The sequence below is a fragment of the Oncorhynchus clarkii genome, unplaced genomic scaffold (assembly GCF_045791955.1).
Source record: "Oncorhynchus clarkii lewisi isolate Uvic-CL-2024 unplaced genomic scaffold, UVic_Ocla_1.0 unplaced_contig_13509_pilon_pilon, whole genome shotgun sequence".
NCBI lineage: Eukaryota > Metazoa > Chordata > Actinopteri > Salmoniformes > Salmonidae > Oncorhynchus > Oncorhynchus clarkii.
Genome location: NW_027258701.1, coordinates 1 through 21,383, shown reverse-complemented (window position 1 = coordinate 21,383; position 21,383 = coordinate 1). Strand labels below are relative to the sequence as shown.

At 44.3% G+C, this 21,383-nt stretch overlaps 2 protein-coding genes across 2 annotated transcripts; both read right to left on the bottom strand.

The window, feature by feature from the left end:
• Window positions 1-54: 54 nt before the first annotated feature.
• On the bottom strand, window positions 55-12,767 carry LOC139398211 (cytochrome P450, family 21, subfamily A, polypeptide 2). Its single transcript, XM_071144336.1, has 12 exons — window positions 12,626-12,767; window positions 11,148-11,339; window positions 10,908-10,997; window positions 10,407-10,561; window positions 9,399-9,494; window positions 6,221-6,331; window positions 5,972-6,058; window positions 5,719-5,814; window positions 4,857-4,970; window positions 2,229-2,395; window positions 936-1,039; window positions 55-722 (listed from the first exon to the last, which is right to left on the bottom strand). The coding sequence occupies exons 1-12, from the start codon at window positions 12,756-12,758 to the stop codon at window positions 475-477; spliced, it is 1,593 nt and encodes a 530-aa protein (XP_071000437.1). The 5' UTR covers window positions 12,759-12,767; the 3' UTR covers window positions 55-474.
• A 6,877-nt stretch (window positions 12,768-19,644) lies between these two features.
• Window positions 19,645-21,061, bottom strand: LOC139398213 (techylectin-5A-like). Its single transcript, XM_071144338.1, has 2 exons — window positions 20,903-21,061; window positions 19,645-20,207 (listed from the first exon to the last, which is right to left on the bottom strand). Exons 1-2 carry the CDS (start codon window positions 21,056-21,058, stop codon window positions 20,109-20,111), a joined length of 255 nt encoding a protein of 84 aa, XP_071000439.1. The 5' UTR covers window positions 21,059-21,061; the 3' UTR covers window positions 19,645-20,108.
• Window positions 21,062-21,383: the final 322 nt, after the last annotated feature.

The following is a 21,383-nucleotide window of genomic DNA, read 5'->3' as shown; positions in this document are numbered from 1 at the left end:
ACCCCTGAGTTAACCCCTAACCTTTATCCCAACCCTCTTCTAATAAAGCTATCAGCATTCTCATTCAGGCTACCTATGGTATATCTATTTAGGGAGTCAGAAATGCATCCTTTGTTGTTAAAAGAGGAAGTATTTATACGAAGTAGAAAATATTATTCTATACATTCCAATTACATCACCATTACTGCACAATACTACACAATATATGCCTTCTCTTATAAGAATACTTCCTCTAGAGCCGAATGATTGATAGAAATGTAATGTGATCACTGTACATGAACTAACTCTGTGAGAGGTCAAGGCCCAGGTCTGGGCAGTGCTATGACTGTGTAGGCCTTGGCTTTGAGTACCACACTGGCTACTCCTGTCAGGTCTGGTAGAGAGGTCAAGGCCCAGGTCTGGGCAGTGCTATGACTGTGTAGGCCTTGGCTTTGAGTACCACACTGGCTACTCCTGTCAGGTCTGGTAGAGAGGTCAAGGCCCAGGTCTGGGCCGTGCTATGACTGTGTAGGCCTTGGCTTTAAGTACCACACTGGCTACTCCTGTCAGGTCTGGTAGAGAGGTCTGGCTTTCAGCAGGTACGAACTGGAAATCACGCAACAAGTAGGCGGTGAACAGAAACAATTCCATTTTGGCCACGGCCTCCCCCAAACACAGCCGAGCGCCCCCGCCGAAAGGCAGGAGAGCCCGCGTCGAGGCCCCCCCACCCTCCAGGAACCGCTCTGAAAGAGAGAGGGTCTACTGTTAGCTGCTGCTGGAACTATGTTGCTGAGCCAAGTGAAAGCAATGCTAGGGTGCATCCCAAATGGTACCCTATTCCCTATATAGTGCACTACTTTTAACCTGAGCCTTATGGGCCCTGATCAATAGTAGTTCACTATATAGGGAATATGATGCCATTTGGGACATTGCCAGTACACTCAATAGCCCAGCACCTGGTTTGAAGGCATAGGGATCCGTCCACACTGCAGGGTCATGATGCGCCCCAAACAAATTGGGGATGATGACAGTGTTCTTAGGGATGAAGTAGCCTGCAATACTGAACACATATGGAATAGACACAGAATTATACATTGCAAATACATTGAGTATATCAAACATTAGAAACACCTTCCTAATATTGAGTTGTTCCCCCCCTCCCTCAGAACAGCCTCAATTCATTGGGACATGGACTACAAGGTGTCGAAAGTGTTCCACAGGGATGCTGGCCCATGTTTACTCCAATGTTTCCCACAGTTGTGTCAAGTTGGCTGGATGTCCTTTGAGTGGTGGACGATTCTTGATACACACAGGAAATTGTTGAGAGTGAAAAACCCAGCAGCGTTGCAGTTCTTGACACAAACTGATGCGCCTGGCTCCTACTACCATACCCCATTCAAAAGCACTTAAATCTTTTGTCTTGCCCATTCACCCTCTGAATGGCACACATACACAATCCATGTCCCAATTGTTTCAAGGCTTAAAAAATATTATTTAACCTGTCTCCTCCCCTTCATCTACACTGATTGAAGTGGATTTAACAAGTGACATCATTAAGGGATCATAGCTTTCACCTGGATTCGCCTGGTCAGTCTGTGATTTGGAAAGAGCAGGTGTGCTTAATGTTTTGTATACTCAGTGTATAAACATGCATTAGTACTGTATGATGAGGTATTACATTTAGGTAGAAAAATGGCACAGAAGGGAAGTTGGCAAGACAAATGTACTGTACAAAGCAGAGTAACAGCATCAAACATAAGCTCCCATAGGAGGGTGACAGTTACACATAGCTGTACAATACGTTCCCACAGTGCATTTATTGAGAGCTCTGTAGAGTAATCTTATACAGTAATGATATACAGTTATGATATTACAGTAAAGATATACAGTAATGTTATACAGTAATGATATACAGTAAAGATATACAGTAATGATATACAGTAAAGATATACAGTAATGATATACAGTAAAGATATACAGTAAAGATATAGAGTAATGATATACAGTAAAGATATACAGTAATGTTATACAGTAATGCTATACTATACTACAGTAAGTATATCTCAGAAGAGACTGGTGGGAGGGGTTATAGGAGGACAGGCTCATTGTAATGGCTGGAATGGATTTGATGGAACGGAGTCAAACACATCAAATAAATGGAAATGTTTGACTCTGTTCCATTTATTCCATTTTAGCCCGTCCTCCTATAGCTCCTCCCACCAGCCTCCCCTGGTATATCTTCTATTCACCTGCTGTCTCTGATGGCTCTGTGAGGCACGGCTAGCGGAGCCACAGGTCTGAGTCTGAGCACCTCACTGATCACAGCACACAGCACTGGCAGCCTGTGTCTGTCACTGTACTGAGGGTAGCGCCCGTCCAGCACCGAACACAACTCATCATACACTCTGTACTGCACCTAGGGAGGAGGAAAGAGAGAGAGAGAGATGGAGGGAGGGAGAGAGAGAGTAAGAGAGACGGAGGGAGAGAGAGAGAGAGATGGAGGGTGAGAGAGAGAGTAAGAGAGACGGAGGGAGAGAGAGTGAAAGAGATGGAGTGAGAGAGAAAGAGAGAAGCATCTCACCATGTGAAGTGATCTCAAACGTAGGTTTTGACTTACAGTCTATAATGGAATGCAAGCCAACAACACATCTGTGGGTTTCAGTCTAGTTCCATCTCTATAGAATACTATGTAAAGCATATATCAAAGGTCTGAGGACACTGGTGAATACAGTGTATTGTATCGTAGTGTAGTTAGTAGTGTAGGTTATTGTAGTATAGTGTGTAGAGTAGTGTTGTGTAATGCATTGTATTATAGTGTGGTATAGAGCAGTGTAGTGTATATACTTCTGTAGTGTAGTGTATCTAGTTCTGTAGTGTATGGTAGTGTAGTGTATTGTAGTGTAGTATAGTGTAGTGTATAGTGTAGTGTTTAGAGTAGTGTAGTGTAATGCATTGTATTATAGTGTGGTATAGAGCAGTGTAGTGTAATGTATTGTAGTGTAGTATAGTGTAGTGTTTAGAGTAGTGTAGTGTAATGCATTGTATTATAGTGTGGTATAGAGCAGTGTAGTGTAGTGATGTGTAGTGTATATAATTATGTAGTGTAGTGTATCTAGTTCTGTAATGTAGTGCAGTGTAGTCAATAGAGTTCTGTAGTGTAGTGCAGTGTAGTCAATAGAGTTCTGTAGTGTAGTGCAGTGTAGTCAATAGAGTTCTGTAGTGTAGTGCAGTGTAGTCAATAGAGTTCTGTAGTGTAGTGCAGTGTAGTCAATAGAGTTCTGTAGTGTAGTGCAGTGTAGTGAATAGAGTTCTGTAGTGTAGTGCAGTGTAGTGAATAGAGTTCTGTAGTGCAGTGTAGTGAATAGAGTTCTGTAGTGCAGTGATGTGTAGTGTATATAATATGTATTGTAGTGTATCTAGTTATGTAGTGCAGTGTAGTGAATAGAGTTCTGTAGTGTAGTGATGTGTAGTGTATATAATATGTATCGTAGTGTATCTAGTTCTGTAGTGCAGTGTAGTGAATAGAGTTCTGTAGTGCAGTGTAGTGAATAGAGTTCTGTAGTGTAGTGATGTGTAGTGTATATAATATGTATTGTAGTGTATCTAGTTCTGTAGTGTAGTGATGTGTAGTGTATATAATATGTATCTAGTTCTGTAGTGCAGTGTAGTGAATAGAGTTCTGTAGTGTAGTGCAGTGTAGTGAATAGAGTTCTGTAGTGCAGTGTAGTGAATAGAGTTCTGTAGTGCAGTGTAGTGAATAGAGTTCTGTAGTGCAGTGGTTCCCACACTTTTATTAGTCCCGTACCCCTTCAAACATTCAACCTCCAGCTGTACCCCCTCTAGCACCAGGGTCAGCGCACTATTCAATGTTGTTTTTTGCCATCATTGTAAGCCTGCCACACACACACACTGTATAATACCGAGAATCCACTCTCACATAGGTACGTGGTTGCAAAGGGCATCAGTGTCTTAACGGTGTGATTTGCCAAGGCAGGGTACTCTGAGCGCAATCTGATTCAATTCAATTTTCACAGAACCACTTGTTGCAATTTTCATGAGGCTCTCTTGTTCAGATATGGTAAGTGGACTGGAGGCAGGGCATGAAAGGGATAACCAATCCAATTGTTTGTGTCATCCACTTCGGAAAGTACCTGTAGTGTATAGTGTATCTAAATCTGTAGTGTAGTGTAGTATAGTGTATCTAAATCTGTAGTGTAGTGTAGTATAGTGTATCTAAATCTGTAGTGTAGTGTAGTATAGTGTATCTAATTCTGTAGTGTAGTGTAGTATAGTGTATCTAAATCTGTAGTGTAGTATAGTGTATCTAAATCTGTAGTGTAGTATAGTGTATCTAAATCTGTAGTGTAGTATAGTGTAGTGTATAGAGTTCTGTAGTATAGTGTATCTAATTCTGTAGTGTAGTGTAGTATAGTGTATCTAATTCTGTAGTGTAGTATAGTGTATCTAATTCTGTAGTGTAGTATAGTGTATCTAATTCTGTAGTGTAGTGTAGTATAGTGTATCTAATTATGTAGTGTAGTGTAGTGTAGTGTATATAGTTCTGTAGTGTAGTGTATATAGTAGTGTAGTGTGTAGAGTTATGTAGTGTAGAGTATTGCGTTCTGTAGTGTAGTGTATAGAGTTTTGTAGTGCAGTGTATAGAGTTCTGGAGTGTAGTGTAGTGTACTGAGTTATTTAGTGTAGTGTAGTGTATTGAGTTTTGTAGTGTAGTGTATTGAGTTCTGTAGTGTAGTGTACTGAGTTCTGTAGTGTTGTTTATTGTATTGAGTTTTGTAGTTAGTGTATTGAGTTCTGTAGTGTTGCGTAGTGTATTGTGTTCTGTGGTGTAGTGTAGTGCATAGAGTTCTGTAATGTACCTCAGGCCTGTGCAGTAGAAAGGCCACAGTCCAGCTGAGCCAGGCAGCTGTTGTCTCTGTTCCCCCGATCAGAAGGTCCACAGTGGCCATGTGGACGTGAGTGTCTGTCAGGACCTGTAAATGGACCATGTCCTTACTGCAGGCCATGAGCATATGTGTGACTCTATATAGTGCACTGCTTTTAACCAGGGCCATAGTCAAAAGTAGTGCACTAGGGAATCGGGTGCCATTTTGGATGCGCAACACTTACTATTACACATTTATAGCAAGTAGTAGGCTTATATTGTAAGCATTTGCTATGTGATTTTGATTGATTACCATGATAAACCACAGCCTGGTCTCATAGACGAGACCTGACATAGTAAACGTTCATCTGGAAAACCAAATTAGTATGATATGTTACGTTTGGTGTGGTTACATAAGAAAGAAAGTAACTTACGCGAATGTCTAGCAACCCAAGGGTTGCGTGTTTGAATCTCGTCACGGATAACTTTTATCTAATTAGCAACTGTGCAACTACTTACTACTTTTTAGATGCTTTGCAACTACTTAGCATGTTTGCTAACCCTTCCCCTAACCAAAACTTTAACCCTTTAATCTAACTCCAAACCATAACCTTAACCCTAACCCTAACCCCTAGCCTTTCTAACGTTAGCCTTAGCCACCTAGCTAACGTTAGCCACAACAAATTAGAATACACAACATATCATACTTTTTGCAAATTCATAACATATTGTATGAATTTCAGTTAATACATACTATACAAAATGTAACCTATAATACTAATTGTAGTGTCCCGGATTCACTTCACTATCTTACGTCTACATCTGAGTTCAGGTTGTAAACCATGATAAGAACCTACCACTCCCTGTGTTGTGTCCTGGGGCTTCCCAAGGCCGTTGAGGAGAGCGCTTGTGATGGCAATGGCTTCCTCTGATGTTTTGCTCGGTGCCTGCATCTGTGGCAGCAATACAGTTCATATCTTCCATATGCTACCAATGTACCCATATTACATTACAGATTACTTAAAAAAAACTTTGACATTATTGTCTTTGTGTTTGCTGTTGGCTACTTGAACATAAGTTTGAAAAAGAACCTACAGTATTCACACCAACCTTGTACTCATCCAGATGTGTTCTGATGATTTCATCTCTCCTGGCCACCTCTTTCAGAAGACGGGAGAACGGAGGATTGGGCAATTTCTTGGACAAATGGGAACAGATCAATATAAATACACAATAGAATCACATATTCCCACTTTTGTAGCACCATTTTAGACATTTTAATTTGTGTATCAGAGTGGCTGTCTGTGCATGCAGTTTCCCTGTCAGATAGTGTAGTATGAGTGTATAAAGTTGACCGACCCTGAGCAGTGGGAAGGAGTCCAGAGCAGAGATCCAGGGAGAGCCCCATAGAGACACGATCTCATTAAGACAGCCATGCAGTCTCTGCAGCTCTGCAGAACTCTTCTCATACTAAAAGACACAGACAAATAGACAAAGGTCACAAACACAGACAAATGAATCAATATATTACAGGAAGTCCCACTTATACCATTTACCATTTGATACTACTGTATGTATAGCGTCTTTGTTTCCTTGAAAAGTGATTTAAAAACTCCCATTTGTTATTATTATTATTATCATAATTATTATTATTATCATTATCCTAGTATTATCATAATTAATATTATCATAATTATTATCAATATTATTATTATTTACAGTACACACAGTAGTACAGTAGATGCTTTACCATATGTGGCATAACCCTTTTCCACCTTCTATAACATGATTATACATTATTCATAAAGCACCAATAGGTTTTTCTTTTATAAAGGATTGATAAACCCTTTCAGGTTGTTGTTAGATTAAACGGGGATATAATGAGATATTACTTCATCACTGAAACAATATACAGTACTATTACATAACCCACTGGGCACAGACGTCAGTTCAACATTGTTTTGAGTTGTCAACTAACGTGAATTCAATGTGAAATCAACTAAAAATGTCACCTTGTCATCGGATTTAGGTTAAAGTTGGGTAAAATAATAAATAAATCCCTTACATTGATGAGTTTTTGCAAATCCAATTAGTTTTCCACGTTGATTCAACTTCATCACATAGATTTCTTTGCGTTGAAATGACATGGAAACAATGTTGATTCAACCAGTTTTTGCCCAGTGGGAAGTTTATTGGATCAAAATGTGTTGTTGGTAAATTTGATGTCATTCATTGCGTAAAGTTCCACAACCTTAACAGTAAACAAACCATGCATGGCTATTACTGTAAGCACACCACCCACATACCCAAACACATGGACGACTGTGTGATCACACTCTCTTCAGCCGATGTGAGTAAGACCTTTAAACAGGTCAACATACACAAGGCTGCGGGGCCAGATGGATTACCAGGACGTGTATTCCGAGCATGCATTGACCAACTGGCAGGTGTCTTCACTGACATTTTCAACCTTTCCCTGTCTGAGTCTGTAATACCAACATGTTTCAAGCAGACCACCATAGACTCTGTGCCCAAGCATACTAAGGTAACCTGTCTAAATGACTACTGACCCGTAGCACTCACGTCTGTAGCCATGAAGTGCTTTGAAAGGCTGGTCATTAATCACATCAACACCATTATCCCAGGAACCCTAGACGCACTCCAATTTGCATACTGCCCCAACAGATCCACAGATGATGCAATCTCTATTGCACTCCACGCTGCCCTTTCGCACCTGGACAAAAGGAACACCTATGTGAGAATGCTATTCATTGACTACAGCTCAGCGTTCAACGCCATAGTGCCCTCAAAGCTCATCACTAAGCTAAGGGCCCTGGGACTAAACACCTCCCTCTGCAACTGGATTCTGGACTTGCTGAAGGGCTGCCCCCCAGGTGGTAAGGGTAGGTAACAACACATCCACCACGCTGATCCTCAATACGGGGGCCCCTCAGAGGTGCGTGCTCAGTCCCCTCCTGTACTCCTTGTTCACTCATGACTGCACGGCCAGGCACGACTCCAACACCATCATTAAGTTTGCCGATGACACAACAGTGATAGGCCTGATCACCGACAGCAACGAGACAGGTCAGAGACCTGGCCGTGTGGTGCAAGGACAACAACCTCTCCTTCAACGTGATCAAGACAAAGGAGATGATTGCGGACTACAGGAAAAGGGGGACCGAGCACGTCCCCATTCTCATCGACGGGGCTGTAGTGGAGCAGGTTGAGAGCTTCAAGTTCCTTGGTGTCCACATCACCAACAATCTAACATGGTGCAAGCACACCAGGACAGTTGTAAAGAGGGCATGACAAAGCCTATTCCCCCTCAGGAGACTGAAAAGATTTGGCATGGGTCCTCAAATCCTCAAAAGGTTCTACCGCTGCACCATCGAGAGCATCCTGACGGGTTGCATCACTGCCTGGTATGGCAACTGTTCGCCCTCCGACCACAAGGTACTACAGAGAGTAGTCCGTACAGCCCAGTACAACACTGGGGCCAAGCTTCCTGACATCCAGGACCTCTATACCAGGCGGTGTCAGAGGAAGGCCCTAGGAATTGTCAAAGACCCCAGCCACCCCAGTCATAGACTGTTCTTGCTGCTACCGCATGGCAAGCGGTACCGGAACGCCAAGTCTAGATCCAAGAGGCTTCTCAACAGCTTTTACCCCCAAGCCATAAGACTCCTGAACATCTAATCAATTGGCTGCCCAGACTATTTGTATTGCTCTTTTACACTGCTGATACTTTCTGTTATTATCCATGCATAGTCACTTTAATAACTCTACCTACATGTACATATTACCTCAATTACCTCGACTAACTGGTTCCCCCACACATTGACTCTGTACCTTTACCCCTGTATATGGCCTCGCTATTGCTATTTTACTGCTGCTCTTTAATGATTTGTTACTTTTATTATTTATTTATTTTGGTATTTATCTTAAAACTGCATTGTTGGTTAAGGGCTTGTAAGTATGCATTTCACTGTAAAGTCTACACCTGCTGTATTCGGCACATGTGACAAATGCAATTTGATTTGATTTGATCACCAACCCCACTAGATAACCAGCCTGGTTCAATTTTCCAACTGTGATATATAACTGCTTATCGTGTCTCTGCTTTTAGATAGCTTACCCACGCAGTGGTTAATAAAATACATGACTATATTAACGTCATGGTTATGCCTTGGCCAAACCTGGTGTCTCTCTTCATTCTAATTCTGGGTTATGTCCCAAATAACACCCTATTCCCTATATAGTGCACTAGATTTTCACCAAAGCCCAAGTAATGCACTATATAGGGAATAGGGTGCCACTCCTGGTGTATACACTGTACAGACTCAAAGAACTGACAGATAGCCGGCTTCAAATAGTGTTGGTTTTCTTCCAAATACTTGATTGAGCCTGCCTGGAGCAGCCGGATCAAATGGGTGTGGTTTCTTTTTTTGGGACTGTTCCATTGATTCCGTTGTGCCAGGCAAGCTCAATCAAGCGCAGACAACAAATACTATTTGAACCCAGGTGTGATCCTCACCTCTTTCCCAAAGGCCAGTGTGGTGATGACGTTACTGGCTGCTACAGTGAAATCCTCAGAGAGATCCGCAGCTCTGCCGTTATAGTCCAGCAGCACCTGATAGATCACAGGTTACATATTCAGATATAAACTCCCTCACTGTAAACTAAATATTGATTGCCTCAACTTAAGAAGATGAGTTACCCCGCTGACTTGTAACTTTTTGGGGGTTGTAACTTTTCCAATTTGAAACCACTACATTGTCATTACACAAGGCCACAAACAAGAAGTACAACAAGTGATACATCATTAAGTTGTGGTTGGCATGTTGCTGAGGTTGTGTTGCATTGTGTAATCTCCAGTTAAGTCAGTCAGTGTACTGGTACATGCTGGTTTACATTCCTTCTCAGAACACAGTGTATTTGTTCCATGCTGCTGTTCCCTCCCTTGGTGGAGAAAGTGTTCTGTGTTCTGTGCAAGGGTTCGAAATACCTGCACATTGGTGTATGCTCCATTATAGTTCATTACAATGTTTTGACCCCCAGAAAGGTCGAAGGTCTTTGTGGAGTAAACATTGCAATAAACTATACAGGAGCATACAACCATATAATTACATATAGAACTCTAGAATGCTGAAGCTGAGAGATTCTTTTTGTGAGGGTGGATACTTCACAAACCACACATCTTTATTTCTAACAGGCTTACCCCCAGAACCTAATCAAGCATCTGAACAAATGACAAAATATTTTAGTTCTGGTTTAACCCAGATTAGGATCCTAGCAACATGACAAACATTCATCCATCTTGTTCAGGGAATCTTTCCTTTGAGAAACTGATCAAATGTGTTTAAATATTGTGTAAAACAATGAATACATGTCATTCTGAAAGTATTCAGACCCTATCTCTTTCCCCAATGTTGTTACGTTACAGCCTTAATCTAAATAAATACACATTTGATCAATCTACACACACTACCCCATAATGACAAAGCAAAAACAGGTTTAGAACTGTCATGTGTTTCATCTCTACTTGTCTCAGGTGGAGGGCCTGTTTCTGGATGACCCCGTGGAGCGACTGCTGGGAGCAGCGTTGCAGTGCATTATGGGCCAGACGGCGATGGGCCCTCCACTCCTCACTGTAGTCCCCCAGAGAGATGGAGCGGCCTCCCCCTGACACCACGTCTCCTGAGAGACCGGTAGGGAGGGAGGGGGGTAGAGAGAGAGAAGGAGAGAGGGAGGTAGGTAGGGAGAGATGGAGGGAGGTAGGTAGGGAGAGGTGGAGGGAGTGATGAGATAAGGAGAGAGGTAGGTAGGTAGGGAGAGATGGAGGGAGGGAAAGATGAGATAGGGTGGGGTGAAATGGAGGGTGAAGAAAGAGAGTGAGGTGAAGGGTAAATCATTTGAATCAAAAGCACTGTTGACTCAGAGTAACAGAAGTGAGTGATGGTTGCTGGGAAAACTCGGGTGGTTCTAGTAACGTGTTCTCAGAGTAACAGAAGCGAGTGATGGTTGCTGGGAATGTGTTCTTCACCGGTGTAAGAATGTGGTCTCCCAGCAAAGTCCGACCATTTCTTCACCAAGGCTTCTCTGATGATGTCACCACTGTTTAATACCACCATGGCTGCAGCAAACACAACATACAGAGTCAAGACAAACGTACTGTAATACTGAAAACATTCACATACTGAGGATATTACATGTATAAACAACTATTCTAACTGTCTTGAAACAGAGTTAACTTGAGTCACTTGGTTGGAAGTGACTTCATTACTTGTGTTGCCACACTTGAGGCGGTAGATGTTGCCATAGCGACGTGCCAGGGAGGTCAGGTGACTGGGCAGGTGGTCGTGTGCCAGCTCCAGCATGTTGCCCAGCAGAGGGAGAGAGAGAGGGCCAGGGAGAGAGGGAGAGAGAGAACGGGGAAAGAACTGATAGAAAGAGTGCAGAAGTCTAGACCCAACAGCTGGGATGGAGGAGGTGGATAACATACAGTAGGAACACAAAGGGAAAGTTGGTTGTCATTCTCTTCATAATGTTACTGTTGACCATTGCTAATCAAGCGAAGCCACGTGCAGATATGGAAAATGACTTGTCCTACTACCATTTACATCGAGGTTTACATAAGGCCTATTCATAGCCTATAATCTAATGATAAGCAGAGTTCCAGGTTAAGCAGCTAAGATAGATTGTTGAACAGACTCATAGATTGTCCTGGACCCTTGAAGGGCCAATCAGCAGTTGCTACATTCATCATATGTATGATATTAAGGATATGTACCCATTGATTCTTATAGAATACAACTTAGAAATGCCTTAATGAGCTTAGTTCCACTGTCGTTCCCCATCAGAACCCAAAATATTAGATTGTTTTACTCCGATGTTTGTAAACAAAGTGAATGTCAACAAACACTGTAGAGCGTCAAAACATGGTTACAACTATCATGTTGATATCATGGATAGCTCTGTCTATGAATGTGAGAGAGATGACATTTCTCCAGCCACATCTCTCAGCTTTTAAACCAAACAGTGGTGGGAAGAGGACTTTGTCTGTGTTTCTACAGCTAGTTGGCCCTTTACCTGTAGGACATAGACTGTACAGTAAATACAGGAAGAAAGAGCATTGTATGGATTACCTGTAGGACATAGACTGTACAGTACATACAGGAAGAAAGAGCATTGTATGGATTACCTGTAGGACATAGACTGTACAGTAAATACAGGAAGAAAGAGCATTGTATGGATTACCTGTAGGACATAGACTGTACAGTACATACAGGAAGAAAGAGCATTGTATGGATTACCTGTAGGACATAGACTGTACAGTACATACAGGAAGAAAGAGCATTGTATTGATTACCTGTAGGACATAGACTGTACAGTACATACAGGAAGAAAGAGCATTGTATTGATTACCTGTAGGACATAGACTGTACAGTACATACAGGAAGAAAGAGCACTGTATGGATTACCTGTAGGACATAGACTGTACAGTACATACAGGAAGAAAGAGCATTGTATGGATTACCTGTAGGACATAGACTGTACAGTACATACAGGAAGAAAGAGCATTGTATTGATTACCTGTAGGACATAGACTGTACAGTACATACAGGAAGAAAGAGCATTGTATTGATTACCTGTAGGACATAGACTGTACAGTACATACAGGAAGAAAGAGCATTGTATTGATTACCTGTAGGACATAGACTGTACAGTACATACAGGAAGAAAGAGCATTGTATTGATTACCCGCTGACTGACATCCATTGGGTTCTCCCTGTGTAACTTTGTCTCCTTTTCCAGGGAGGTAGATGAGCAGGATCCATAACAGTGTAAGCATGACCACAGCACCCACAATCACCACTGACACATATGCTGTCATTATGCAGGCTTTAAGTCTCACTCTCCCTGTCCCCCCAAAAATCACCTTTCACTCTGGTCTTCCCTTTTATACAGGACTCCTGACAGACCCTGCATGTGCCACCCCTCTTCACTGTTAGCATGGTCCTGCTCAAGGATGGGTAAATATTGTCTTGTCTTGACCCTCTGGATAACCAACTATTATTTCAAGGGATTTATACGGTGGAAAAAAATAACAGCTGAGAAATTGTACAACCACGACCGATATCCTTGGATATCTCAGTAACATGTTGACCTGACACACCAAAGCACTGAAGGTCTTTGTCTTGTTCTCATGGTGCAACTGGGTGGAAATATGGCTCCAGTTGGAGGATGATTGAAGTCCTTTGGTCAGCCGAGGTTAGGTTGCACCACGGCAGGATCTTTCTGAAGTCCTTTGATCAGCCCAGGTTAGGTTGCACCACGGCAGGGTCTTTCTGAAGTCCTTTGGTCAGCCCAGGTTAGGTTGCACCACGGCAGGGTCTTTATGAAGTCCTTTGGTCAGCCCAGGTTAGGTTGCACCACGGCAGGGTCTTTCTGTAGTCCTTTGGTCAGCTTAGGTTAGGTTGCACCACGGCAGGGTCTTTATGAAGTCCTTTGGTCAGCTTAGGTTAGGTTGCACCACGGCAGGGTCTTTATGAAGTCCTTTGGTCAGCTTAGGTTAGGTTGCACCACGGCAGGATCTTTCTGAAGTCCTTTGGTCAGCCCAGGTTAGGTTGCACCACGGCAGGATCTTTCTGAAGTCCTTTGGTCAGCCCAGGTTAGGTTGCACCACGGCAGGATCTTTCTGAAGTCCTTTGGTCAGCCCAGGTTAGGTTGCACCACGGCAGGATCTTTCTGAAGTCCTTTGATCAGCCCAGGTTAGGTTGCACCACGGCAGGGTCTTTCTGAAGTCCTTTGGTCAGCCCAGGTTAGGTTGCACCATGGCAGGATCTTTCTGAAGTCCTTTGGTCAGCCCAGGTTAGGTTGCACCACGGCAGGGTCTTTCTGTAGTCCTTTGGTCAGCCCAGGTTAGGTTGCACCACGGCAGGGTCTTTCTGAAGTCCTTTGGTCAGCCGAGGTAAGGTTGCACCACGGCAGGGTCTTTCTGAAGTCCTTTGGTCAGCCCAGGTTAGGTTGCACCACGGCAGGGTCTTTCTGAAGTCCTTTGGTCAGCACAGGTTAGGTTGCACCACGGCAGGGTCTTTCTGAAGTCCTTTGGTCAGCCGAGGTTAGGTTGCACCACGGCAGGGTCTTTCTGAAGTCCTTTGGTCAGCCCAGGTTAGGTTGCACCACGGCAGGGTCTTTCTGAAGTCCTTTGGTCAGCCCAGGTTAGGTTGCACCACGGCAGGGTCTTTCTGAAGTCCTTTGGTCAGCCGAGGTTAGGTTGCACCACGGCAGGATCTTTCTGAAGTCCTTTGATCAGCCCAGGTTAGGTTGCACCACGGCAGGGTCTTTCTGAAGTCCTTTGGTCAGCTTAGGTTAGGTTGCACCACGGCAGGGTCTTTCTGTAGTCCTTTGGTCAGCCGAGGTTAGGTTGCACCACGGCAGGGTCTTTCTGAAGGACATGTGATTTTAAAGAGGATGATTGAAGTCCTTTGGTCAGCCCAGGTTAGGTTGCACCACGGCAGGGTCTTTCTGAAGGACATGTGATTTTAAAGATGATGATGTTTACTTTGCTGGAGAGACTCAGATAAGAACAGAGGTGGGACCTATACAGCATGAGTTCATATAGAAGTAAGTCAAAAGATGGGACCAAAGTATCACATTGAAAAATATTAATAGGAATCATTCAAGGCAATTTGAAAAATAAATGTTTCCAGCTGAGTTTTGAGAATGATCTGCACAATCCTCTCTCTTCCCTCCCCTCTCTCATAACTCTATACTGTCCTCTCTCTTCCCCCCCCTCTCTCGTAACTCTATCCTGTCCTCTCTCTTCCCTTCCCCCTCTCATAACTCTATCCTGTCCTCTCTCTTCCCTTCCCCCTCTCATAACTCTATCCTGTCCTCTCTCTTCCCTCCCCTCTCTCATAACTCTATCCTGTCTTCTCTCTTCCCCCCCCTCTCATAACTCTATCCTGTCTTCTCTCTTCCCTCCCCTCTCTCATAACTCTATCCTGTCCTCTCTCTTCCCTTCCCCCTCTCATAACTTGATCCTGTCCTCTCTCTTCCCTTCCCCCTCTCATAACTTGATCCTGTCCTCTCTCTTCCCTTCCCCCTCTCATAACTTGATGCTGTCCTCTCTCTTCCCTCCCCTCTCTCTTCCCTCCTATCTCTCTTTCTCCCCTCTCTCTTCCTCCCCTCTCTCTTCCTCCCCTCTCTCTTCCTCACCTCTCTCTTCCTCCTCTCTCTCTTCCTCCTCTCTCTCTTTCTCCCCTCTCTCTTCCTCACCTCTCTCTTCCTCCTATCTCTCTTTCTCTGTCACACCCTGACCATAGTTTGCTTTGTATGTTCTATGTTTTGTTTGGTCAGGGTGTGATCTGAGTAGGCATTCTATGTTGGATGTCTTGTTTGTCTGTTTCTGTGTTTGTGCCTGATATGGTTCTCAATCAGAGGCAGGTGTTAGTCATTGTATCTGATTGGGAGCCATATTTAGGTAGCCTGTTTTGTGTTGGGTTTTGTGGGTGGTTGTCTCCTGTGTCAGTGTTTGTACCACACGGGACTGTTTTGGGTTTTCACGGTTCTTGTTTTGTAGTTATTCATGTATAGTTTCATTATTAAAGAACCATGAATTATAACCACGCTGCATTTTGGTCCGCCTCTCCTTCCCAGGAGGAATCTCGTTACATTCTCTCCTCTCTCTTTCTCTCCTCTCTCTTTCTCTCCTCTCTCTTTCTCTCCTCTCTCTTCCTCCCCTCTCTCTTCACTCCCCTCTCTCTTCACTCCCCTTTCTCTTCCTATATCTCTTTCTCTCCTCTCTTTCGCTCCTCTCTTCCTTCCCGCTCTCTTCACTCTCCTCTCTCTTCCTCCCTCCCTCCCCTCTCTCTTCCTCCCCTCTCTCTTTGTTCCCCTCTCTCTTCCTTCACCTCTCTCTTCCTCCCCTCTCTCTTCCTCCCCTCTCTCTTCACTCATAACTCGCTTTCTTCACTCTCTATCTTTTCCCCTCTCTTCCCTCTCCTCCCTCTCCTCTTCCTCTCCATTGCTCTGTCGTCCCTGTGTCTGGGCTGCAGTCCTCAGTCTGTAGAGACGCACATTCTCTTCTCATGGTCTTCATGTTCACAGTGATCACAGTGCAGACCATCCCCAGCAGAACACAGCCCAGCAATGACGAGAACACTGCATAGAAAGTGGAATCGACAACAAAGGGATCTCTCTCAACGTAAATCAGATGGGTCTTAGTCACTGACACACACACGCGTCGTCATAGATGACAGCACACTAGCACCTCCCACGGTCCTCCAGTGAGACGTTAGAGAGCACCAAAGAGGAGTGAGGACTAGACGCATTCATTCGGCCCTCCATATCCTCAAATCATTTATGCGTGGCAGACATACAGTGTGTTTTGTGTGTCCATGATAACATCTTCCACCAGATCGCTCTGTCTGTACCATACAACCTCAGCAGGCTGAGTGAGATCAGCGTTACAGCCGAGAGCAGCTTCCCTTCCCTCTGAGAAGACTCGGACTTGCAGCACACCAGCAGGTCACAGCATTGAAGGATCCTGAAACCCCTAAAACATATACAGAAGCCTGTGTGGTTCAGCATCAGTGATGGGATGACCAGGGTGTAATTCCCTGACACTCTTCCATCCGCCATGCACCATGCACCATCCACCATCCACCATGCACCATGCACCATCCACCATCCACCATCCACCATGCACCATCCACCATCCACCATGCACCATCCACCATCCACCATCCACCATGCACCATGCACCATCCACCATCCACCATGCACCATCCACCATGCACCATCCACCATCCACCATGCACCATCCACCATCCACCATGCACCATCCACCATCCACCATCCACCATGCACCATCCACCATGCACCATCCACCATGCACCATCCACCATGCACCATCCACCATCCACCATGCACCATCCACCATGCACCATCCACCATGCACCATCCACCATCCACCATGCACCATCCACCATGCACCATCCACCATGCACCATGCACCATCCACCATCCACCATGCACCATCCACCATGCACCATCCACCATGCACCATACACCATACACCATGCACCATCCACCATGCACCATCCACCATCCACCATGCACCATACACCATCCACCATGCACCATCCACCATCCACCATCCACCATCCACCATCCACCATGTACATTTGTTTGCCAGTGAGGTTTTCCTCAGAGGTGTTTTCACACGGCTATTCTAACTCTAAATCTGCCAGTATGCAACTCTTCTCCACTGGGGTCAGTGTTAAAGCAAGGCACTGCATTTTCTCCCAATGAGCAATGGAGATACATTGCCTCGGGCCTCACTTCCATCAACTCCCTGTAAACACATTGCTGGGGCTCCAGTACCATTAAAACAAAATATATCTTGTCCTCAGTGGTGAAGTTGGTGATACGTAGAGTGCAGCTGTTCTCAATCATTTGCCATACCATTTCATCCTCCAAGAAAGGTGCTAGGGAACTAATGATGTCCCAAATGTTCACATTGTCACCACCCCTTGCCGTTCCACACATCAGGTCTACTGTCTCTCCTAACTGGACAAATGGCACAACCGGCTTCTTGCCTGTAGTTCTGCAAACGGTGAGGTCTATGTTCTTCTGTTTGGACCCTGTGCCATTTGTCCAGCACACCTTGTAATGCCCAGAGTCTGACTGAGTGAGGTTGTTGATCTGGAGATAAGAATTGTTCCTCAGATTCACAGATAGCTTTTAGACGATCCCATTAGTCTGCATCCAGGGTGGAATTCTCAGGTGAAGGGTTAGAGGTATTCACAGCAGCAGACTCTCTTCAGGTGAAGGGTTAGAGGTATTCACAGCAGCAGACTCTCTTCAGGTGAAGAGTTAGAGGTATTCACAGCAGCAGACTCTCTTCAGGTGAAGGGTTAGAGGTATTCACAGCAGCAGACTCTCTTCAGGTGAAGGGTTAGAGGTATTCACAGCAGCAGACTCTCTTCAGGTGAAGGGTTAGAGGTATTCACAGCAGCAGACTCTCTTCAGGTGAAGTGTTAGAGGTATTCACAGCATCAGACTCTCTTCAGGTGAAGGGTTAGAGGTGTTCACAGCAGCAGACTCTCTTCAGGTGAAGGGTTAGAGGTATTCACAGCAGCAGACTCTCTTCAGGTAAAGGGTTAGAGGTATTCACAGCAGCAGACTCTCTTCAGGTAAAGGGTTAGAGGTATTCACAGCAGCAGACTCTCTTCAGGTGAAGGGTTAGAGGTATTCACAGCATCAGACTCTCTTCAGGTGAAGGGTTAGAGGTATTCACAGCAACAGACTCTCTTCAGGTGAAGGGTTAGAGGTATTCACAGCAGCAGACTCTCTTCAGGTGAAGGGTTAGAGGTATTCACAGCAGCAGACTCTCTTCAGGTGAATAGTTAGAGGTATTCAAAGCAGCAGACTCTCTTCAGGTGAAGGGTTAGAGTTATTCACAGCAGCAGACTCTCTTCAGGTGAAGGGTTAGAGGTATTCACAGCATCAGACTCTCTTCAGGTGAAGGGATAGAGGTATTCACAGCAACAGACTCTCTTCAGGTGAAGGGTTACAGGTATTCACAGCAGCAGACTCTCTTCAGGTGAAGGGTTAGAGGTATTCACAGCAGCAGACTCTCTTCAGGTGAAGGGTTAGAGGTATTCACAGCAGCAGACTCTCTTCAGGTGAAGGGTTAGAGGTATTCACAGCAACAGACTCTCTTCAGGTGAAGGGTTAGAGGTATTCACAGCAGCAGACTCTCTTCAGGTGAAGGGTTAGAGGTATTCACAGCAACAGACTCTCTTCAGGTGAAGGGTTAGAGGTATTCACAGCATCAGACTCTCTTCAGGTGAAGGGTTAGAGGTATTCACAGCATCAGACTCTCTTCAGGTGAGGATCTGGTGATCAACCAGTAGTCTTCACCCACAGGAGTCATGGAAAAGGAGGATTCTTCACCTTGTTCTTTCATTTCATAGACATCAACGGCCAGTAGAATGCTGAGCTTTGTGACTGAAGCCATTCTGCTGCAAAATGTCTGTTCAATAGTTGGAACATACTCAGTCGGTGCTTCTGTGGTAAGTCGTGATAAGCCAATAGCTTCATACATTCACCCTCATTTATCTTTCCCCTGGATGCTGCAGTGCTAGAGACCTCACGGAGTTGAGCTCCATATCGACTCATCTTCTTTCCTGTGAGTCGTTGATAAATGGACATTTCAGAGCAGAGTGTGCTGAGTTGTTAGATCAGGAACTAAATGCCTATTGGAGGAGGGAGAAGTGAATTAGATTGTCACTGATTGTAAATGCTGATGGTGACAGAAACACACCAGGGATGTATAGCCTAAGTTTGTGTAGGTGGCATCCTATTCCCTATAGGCCATATACACCCTATTCCCTATGGGCCCTGATCAAAAGTAGTGCACTGCATAGGGAATAGGGTGCCATTAGGGACTTAGCCCGAGTGTGCGTGTCATATTGCATAACTGTCAACTGGAAATGTGTTTAGTAAGGATGATTTCACCATCTTATTACTGATACTAACCTGTCAGAGGCCATCTCCTGCACTCTTTCTCTTCTTGTCTAAATGTTTCAAATCAGTTCACAAAATACTGTATTTGTGAACAGAACTGAAATATGTGAAATAAGCATGTCTAGCACAGGTGAACTACACATGGTGATGAGTAACCTTGACAACACCTGAAGAATCGTGTTAGCAGATTAGTCACACACACACACACAACACCACTCACATAGTTGAGTACAAAAAACCCATCTCCATCCAGGCATTCATGTGCCTCATTTATTGCAATAGAGTGAGACAGTGCATGTTTTATTACAGTAGTAGTGGGGTGGGTAACCATGTGATGTGCATCAGGTAGAGATGCTTTGGGGTCAGAGCAGTAGAACAGTCATTGAGTTGGAGACGGTAAGAGTTGGGTCATAAAACAATACTATACAAAATGCTGCAATCACAAATATTTCCTGTCTACAGATACAGCTGAGAGAGACAGCATGATAAAGGTACAGAACAGGAGCCTGGTGCACTGCACTGTACAGTACAAGTACAGACTGATACGCTGTCTGTCGTGACGGCTGTTAAGACCACTGGACATGCAAGTTGAGGCGGAATTTGAGATGCAGGAAGTGCGACATCCACACGTTTATGGTCTCTTGGTGCTCCACTTTCCTGTTTCTCAAAGAAAGGGTTTTAGGGGTGGACGAGTCAGAGGACGGTCTTATCCGTGGGTTGTGATGGAGATCCCGGCCGGTCGGAACTTCATCTCAGTAAAGGGAATGGACGAGTCTTTGCCCTTCCAGTCTATCCACACCACACCCTATAACACAGAACAAGCAGTTGAGTTACGTTCATTTAGTAGATTAAGTTGAGTTGACAAAACTTAAATTCAGTTACATTAGTTGATAGGAGTTGATAGCAGATGACACAACATCAAATAAGAAGTCTGTTCAAATCATAGAGATAGATAGAGTACTCTAGTGCCTAAAATCACATTTTAGCATGGCCATCGTCATTGAGAAATTTCACCATTTTGAAGTAGTCAACTGGGTGGGACTTCCTATGGGTTAATGAAGGATCACATAATTCCATCTGAGGGATCAGCCAATGAATTATACATGAGCAAACATTCCATAACTGCAGGTGGCAGTAGATCACCAACCTTGGCATTATATCTGTTCAAACAACACACTCCATGTGGCACTGTGCACCTTTTCAGTTTGTTTACCAACTCATAGAAGTAGTAGAATAAAAAAATGTACTAATTAAAAATGAAGATGGCCTTAATGGTGCTGCCCATGCGCTCACAGATGCCATAATTGAACAGATACAAAGAAGAGTCCTCTATCATTCTCTATGGATCAAATTGAAACACTGGAGATGTGGTGCAGTGTTTATAGCATATCAGCATTGGGGTGCTGTCTTGCAATAACAAAGACCAGGAAAGGTACTGTAATCAAAATGTCAAAGCAACGACAAAAGCACTTAGTGGGATGATACTGGTACTAGTGGTACCTGGTTGTTGCTGTTGGTGCCATAGAGGCCGTTGAGGTTGGTCTTGTAGCAGTTTTTGTACCACCAGCCGCCCATGCAGGCCCTGGCACAGTGGATGCCCAGGGGGTGGGGTTCCTTGTCTCTGGTGGAGAATGGGCGCCCGTTGTGGTACCTCATGGAGTCACCTTATAGACGTGATGGGGAAGAAAGAAAGAAGTACAATTCAGGATTTGTAGAGTGAGGGACCATTCCCACCCTCCACTTCAGTAAAATGTTTACTTTAGTGAAATGTTGTGAATGGGATTGACCTCATATTGAATATTTGTTTGTGAGCTATTTGAGTTTTGGTTCCTCAACCTTAAGCACCTGCTCTGCTAGGCTCTGTCCTCACATTCTATCTTGGCTAGTGTACATTCTGCTCTGCTAGGCTCTGTCCTCACATTCTATCTTGGCTAGTGTACATTCTGCTCTGCTAGGCTCTGTCCTCACATTCTATCTTGGC

Coding starts and splice junctions, on each gene's coding strand:
- LOC139398211 (XM_071144336.1), bottom strand. CDS start 12,758: ATGACAGCATATGTGTCAGTGGTGATTGTGGGTGCTGTGGTCATGCTT. Junction 10,562..10,907: donor GAGACCACATTCTTACACCG/GTGAAGAACACA, acceptor CCGGTCTCTCAG/GAGACGTGGTGTCAGGGGGA. Junction 1,040..2,228: donor AGAGCCATCAGAGACAGCAG/GTGAATAGAAGA, acceptor ATATGTGTTCAG/TATTGCAGGCTACTTCATCC.
- LOC139398213 (XM_071144338.1), bottom strand. CDS start 21,058: ATGAGGTACCACAACGGGCGCCCATTCTCCACCAGAGACAAGGAACCC. Junction 20,208..20,902: donor GCACCAACAGCAACAACCAG/GTACCACTAGTA, acceptor TCTGTGTTATAG/GGTGTGGTGTGGATAGACTG.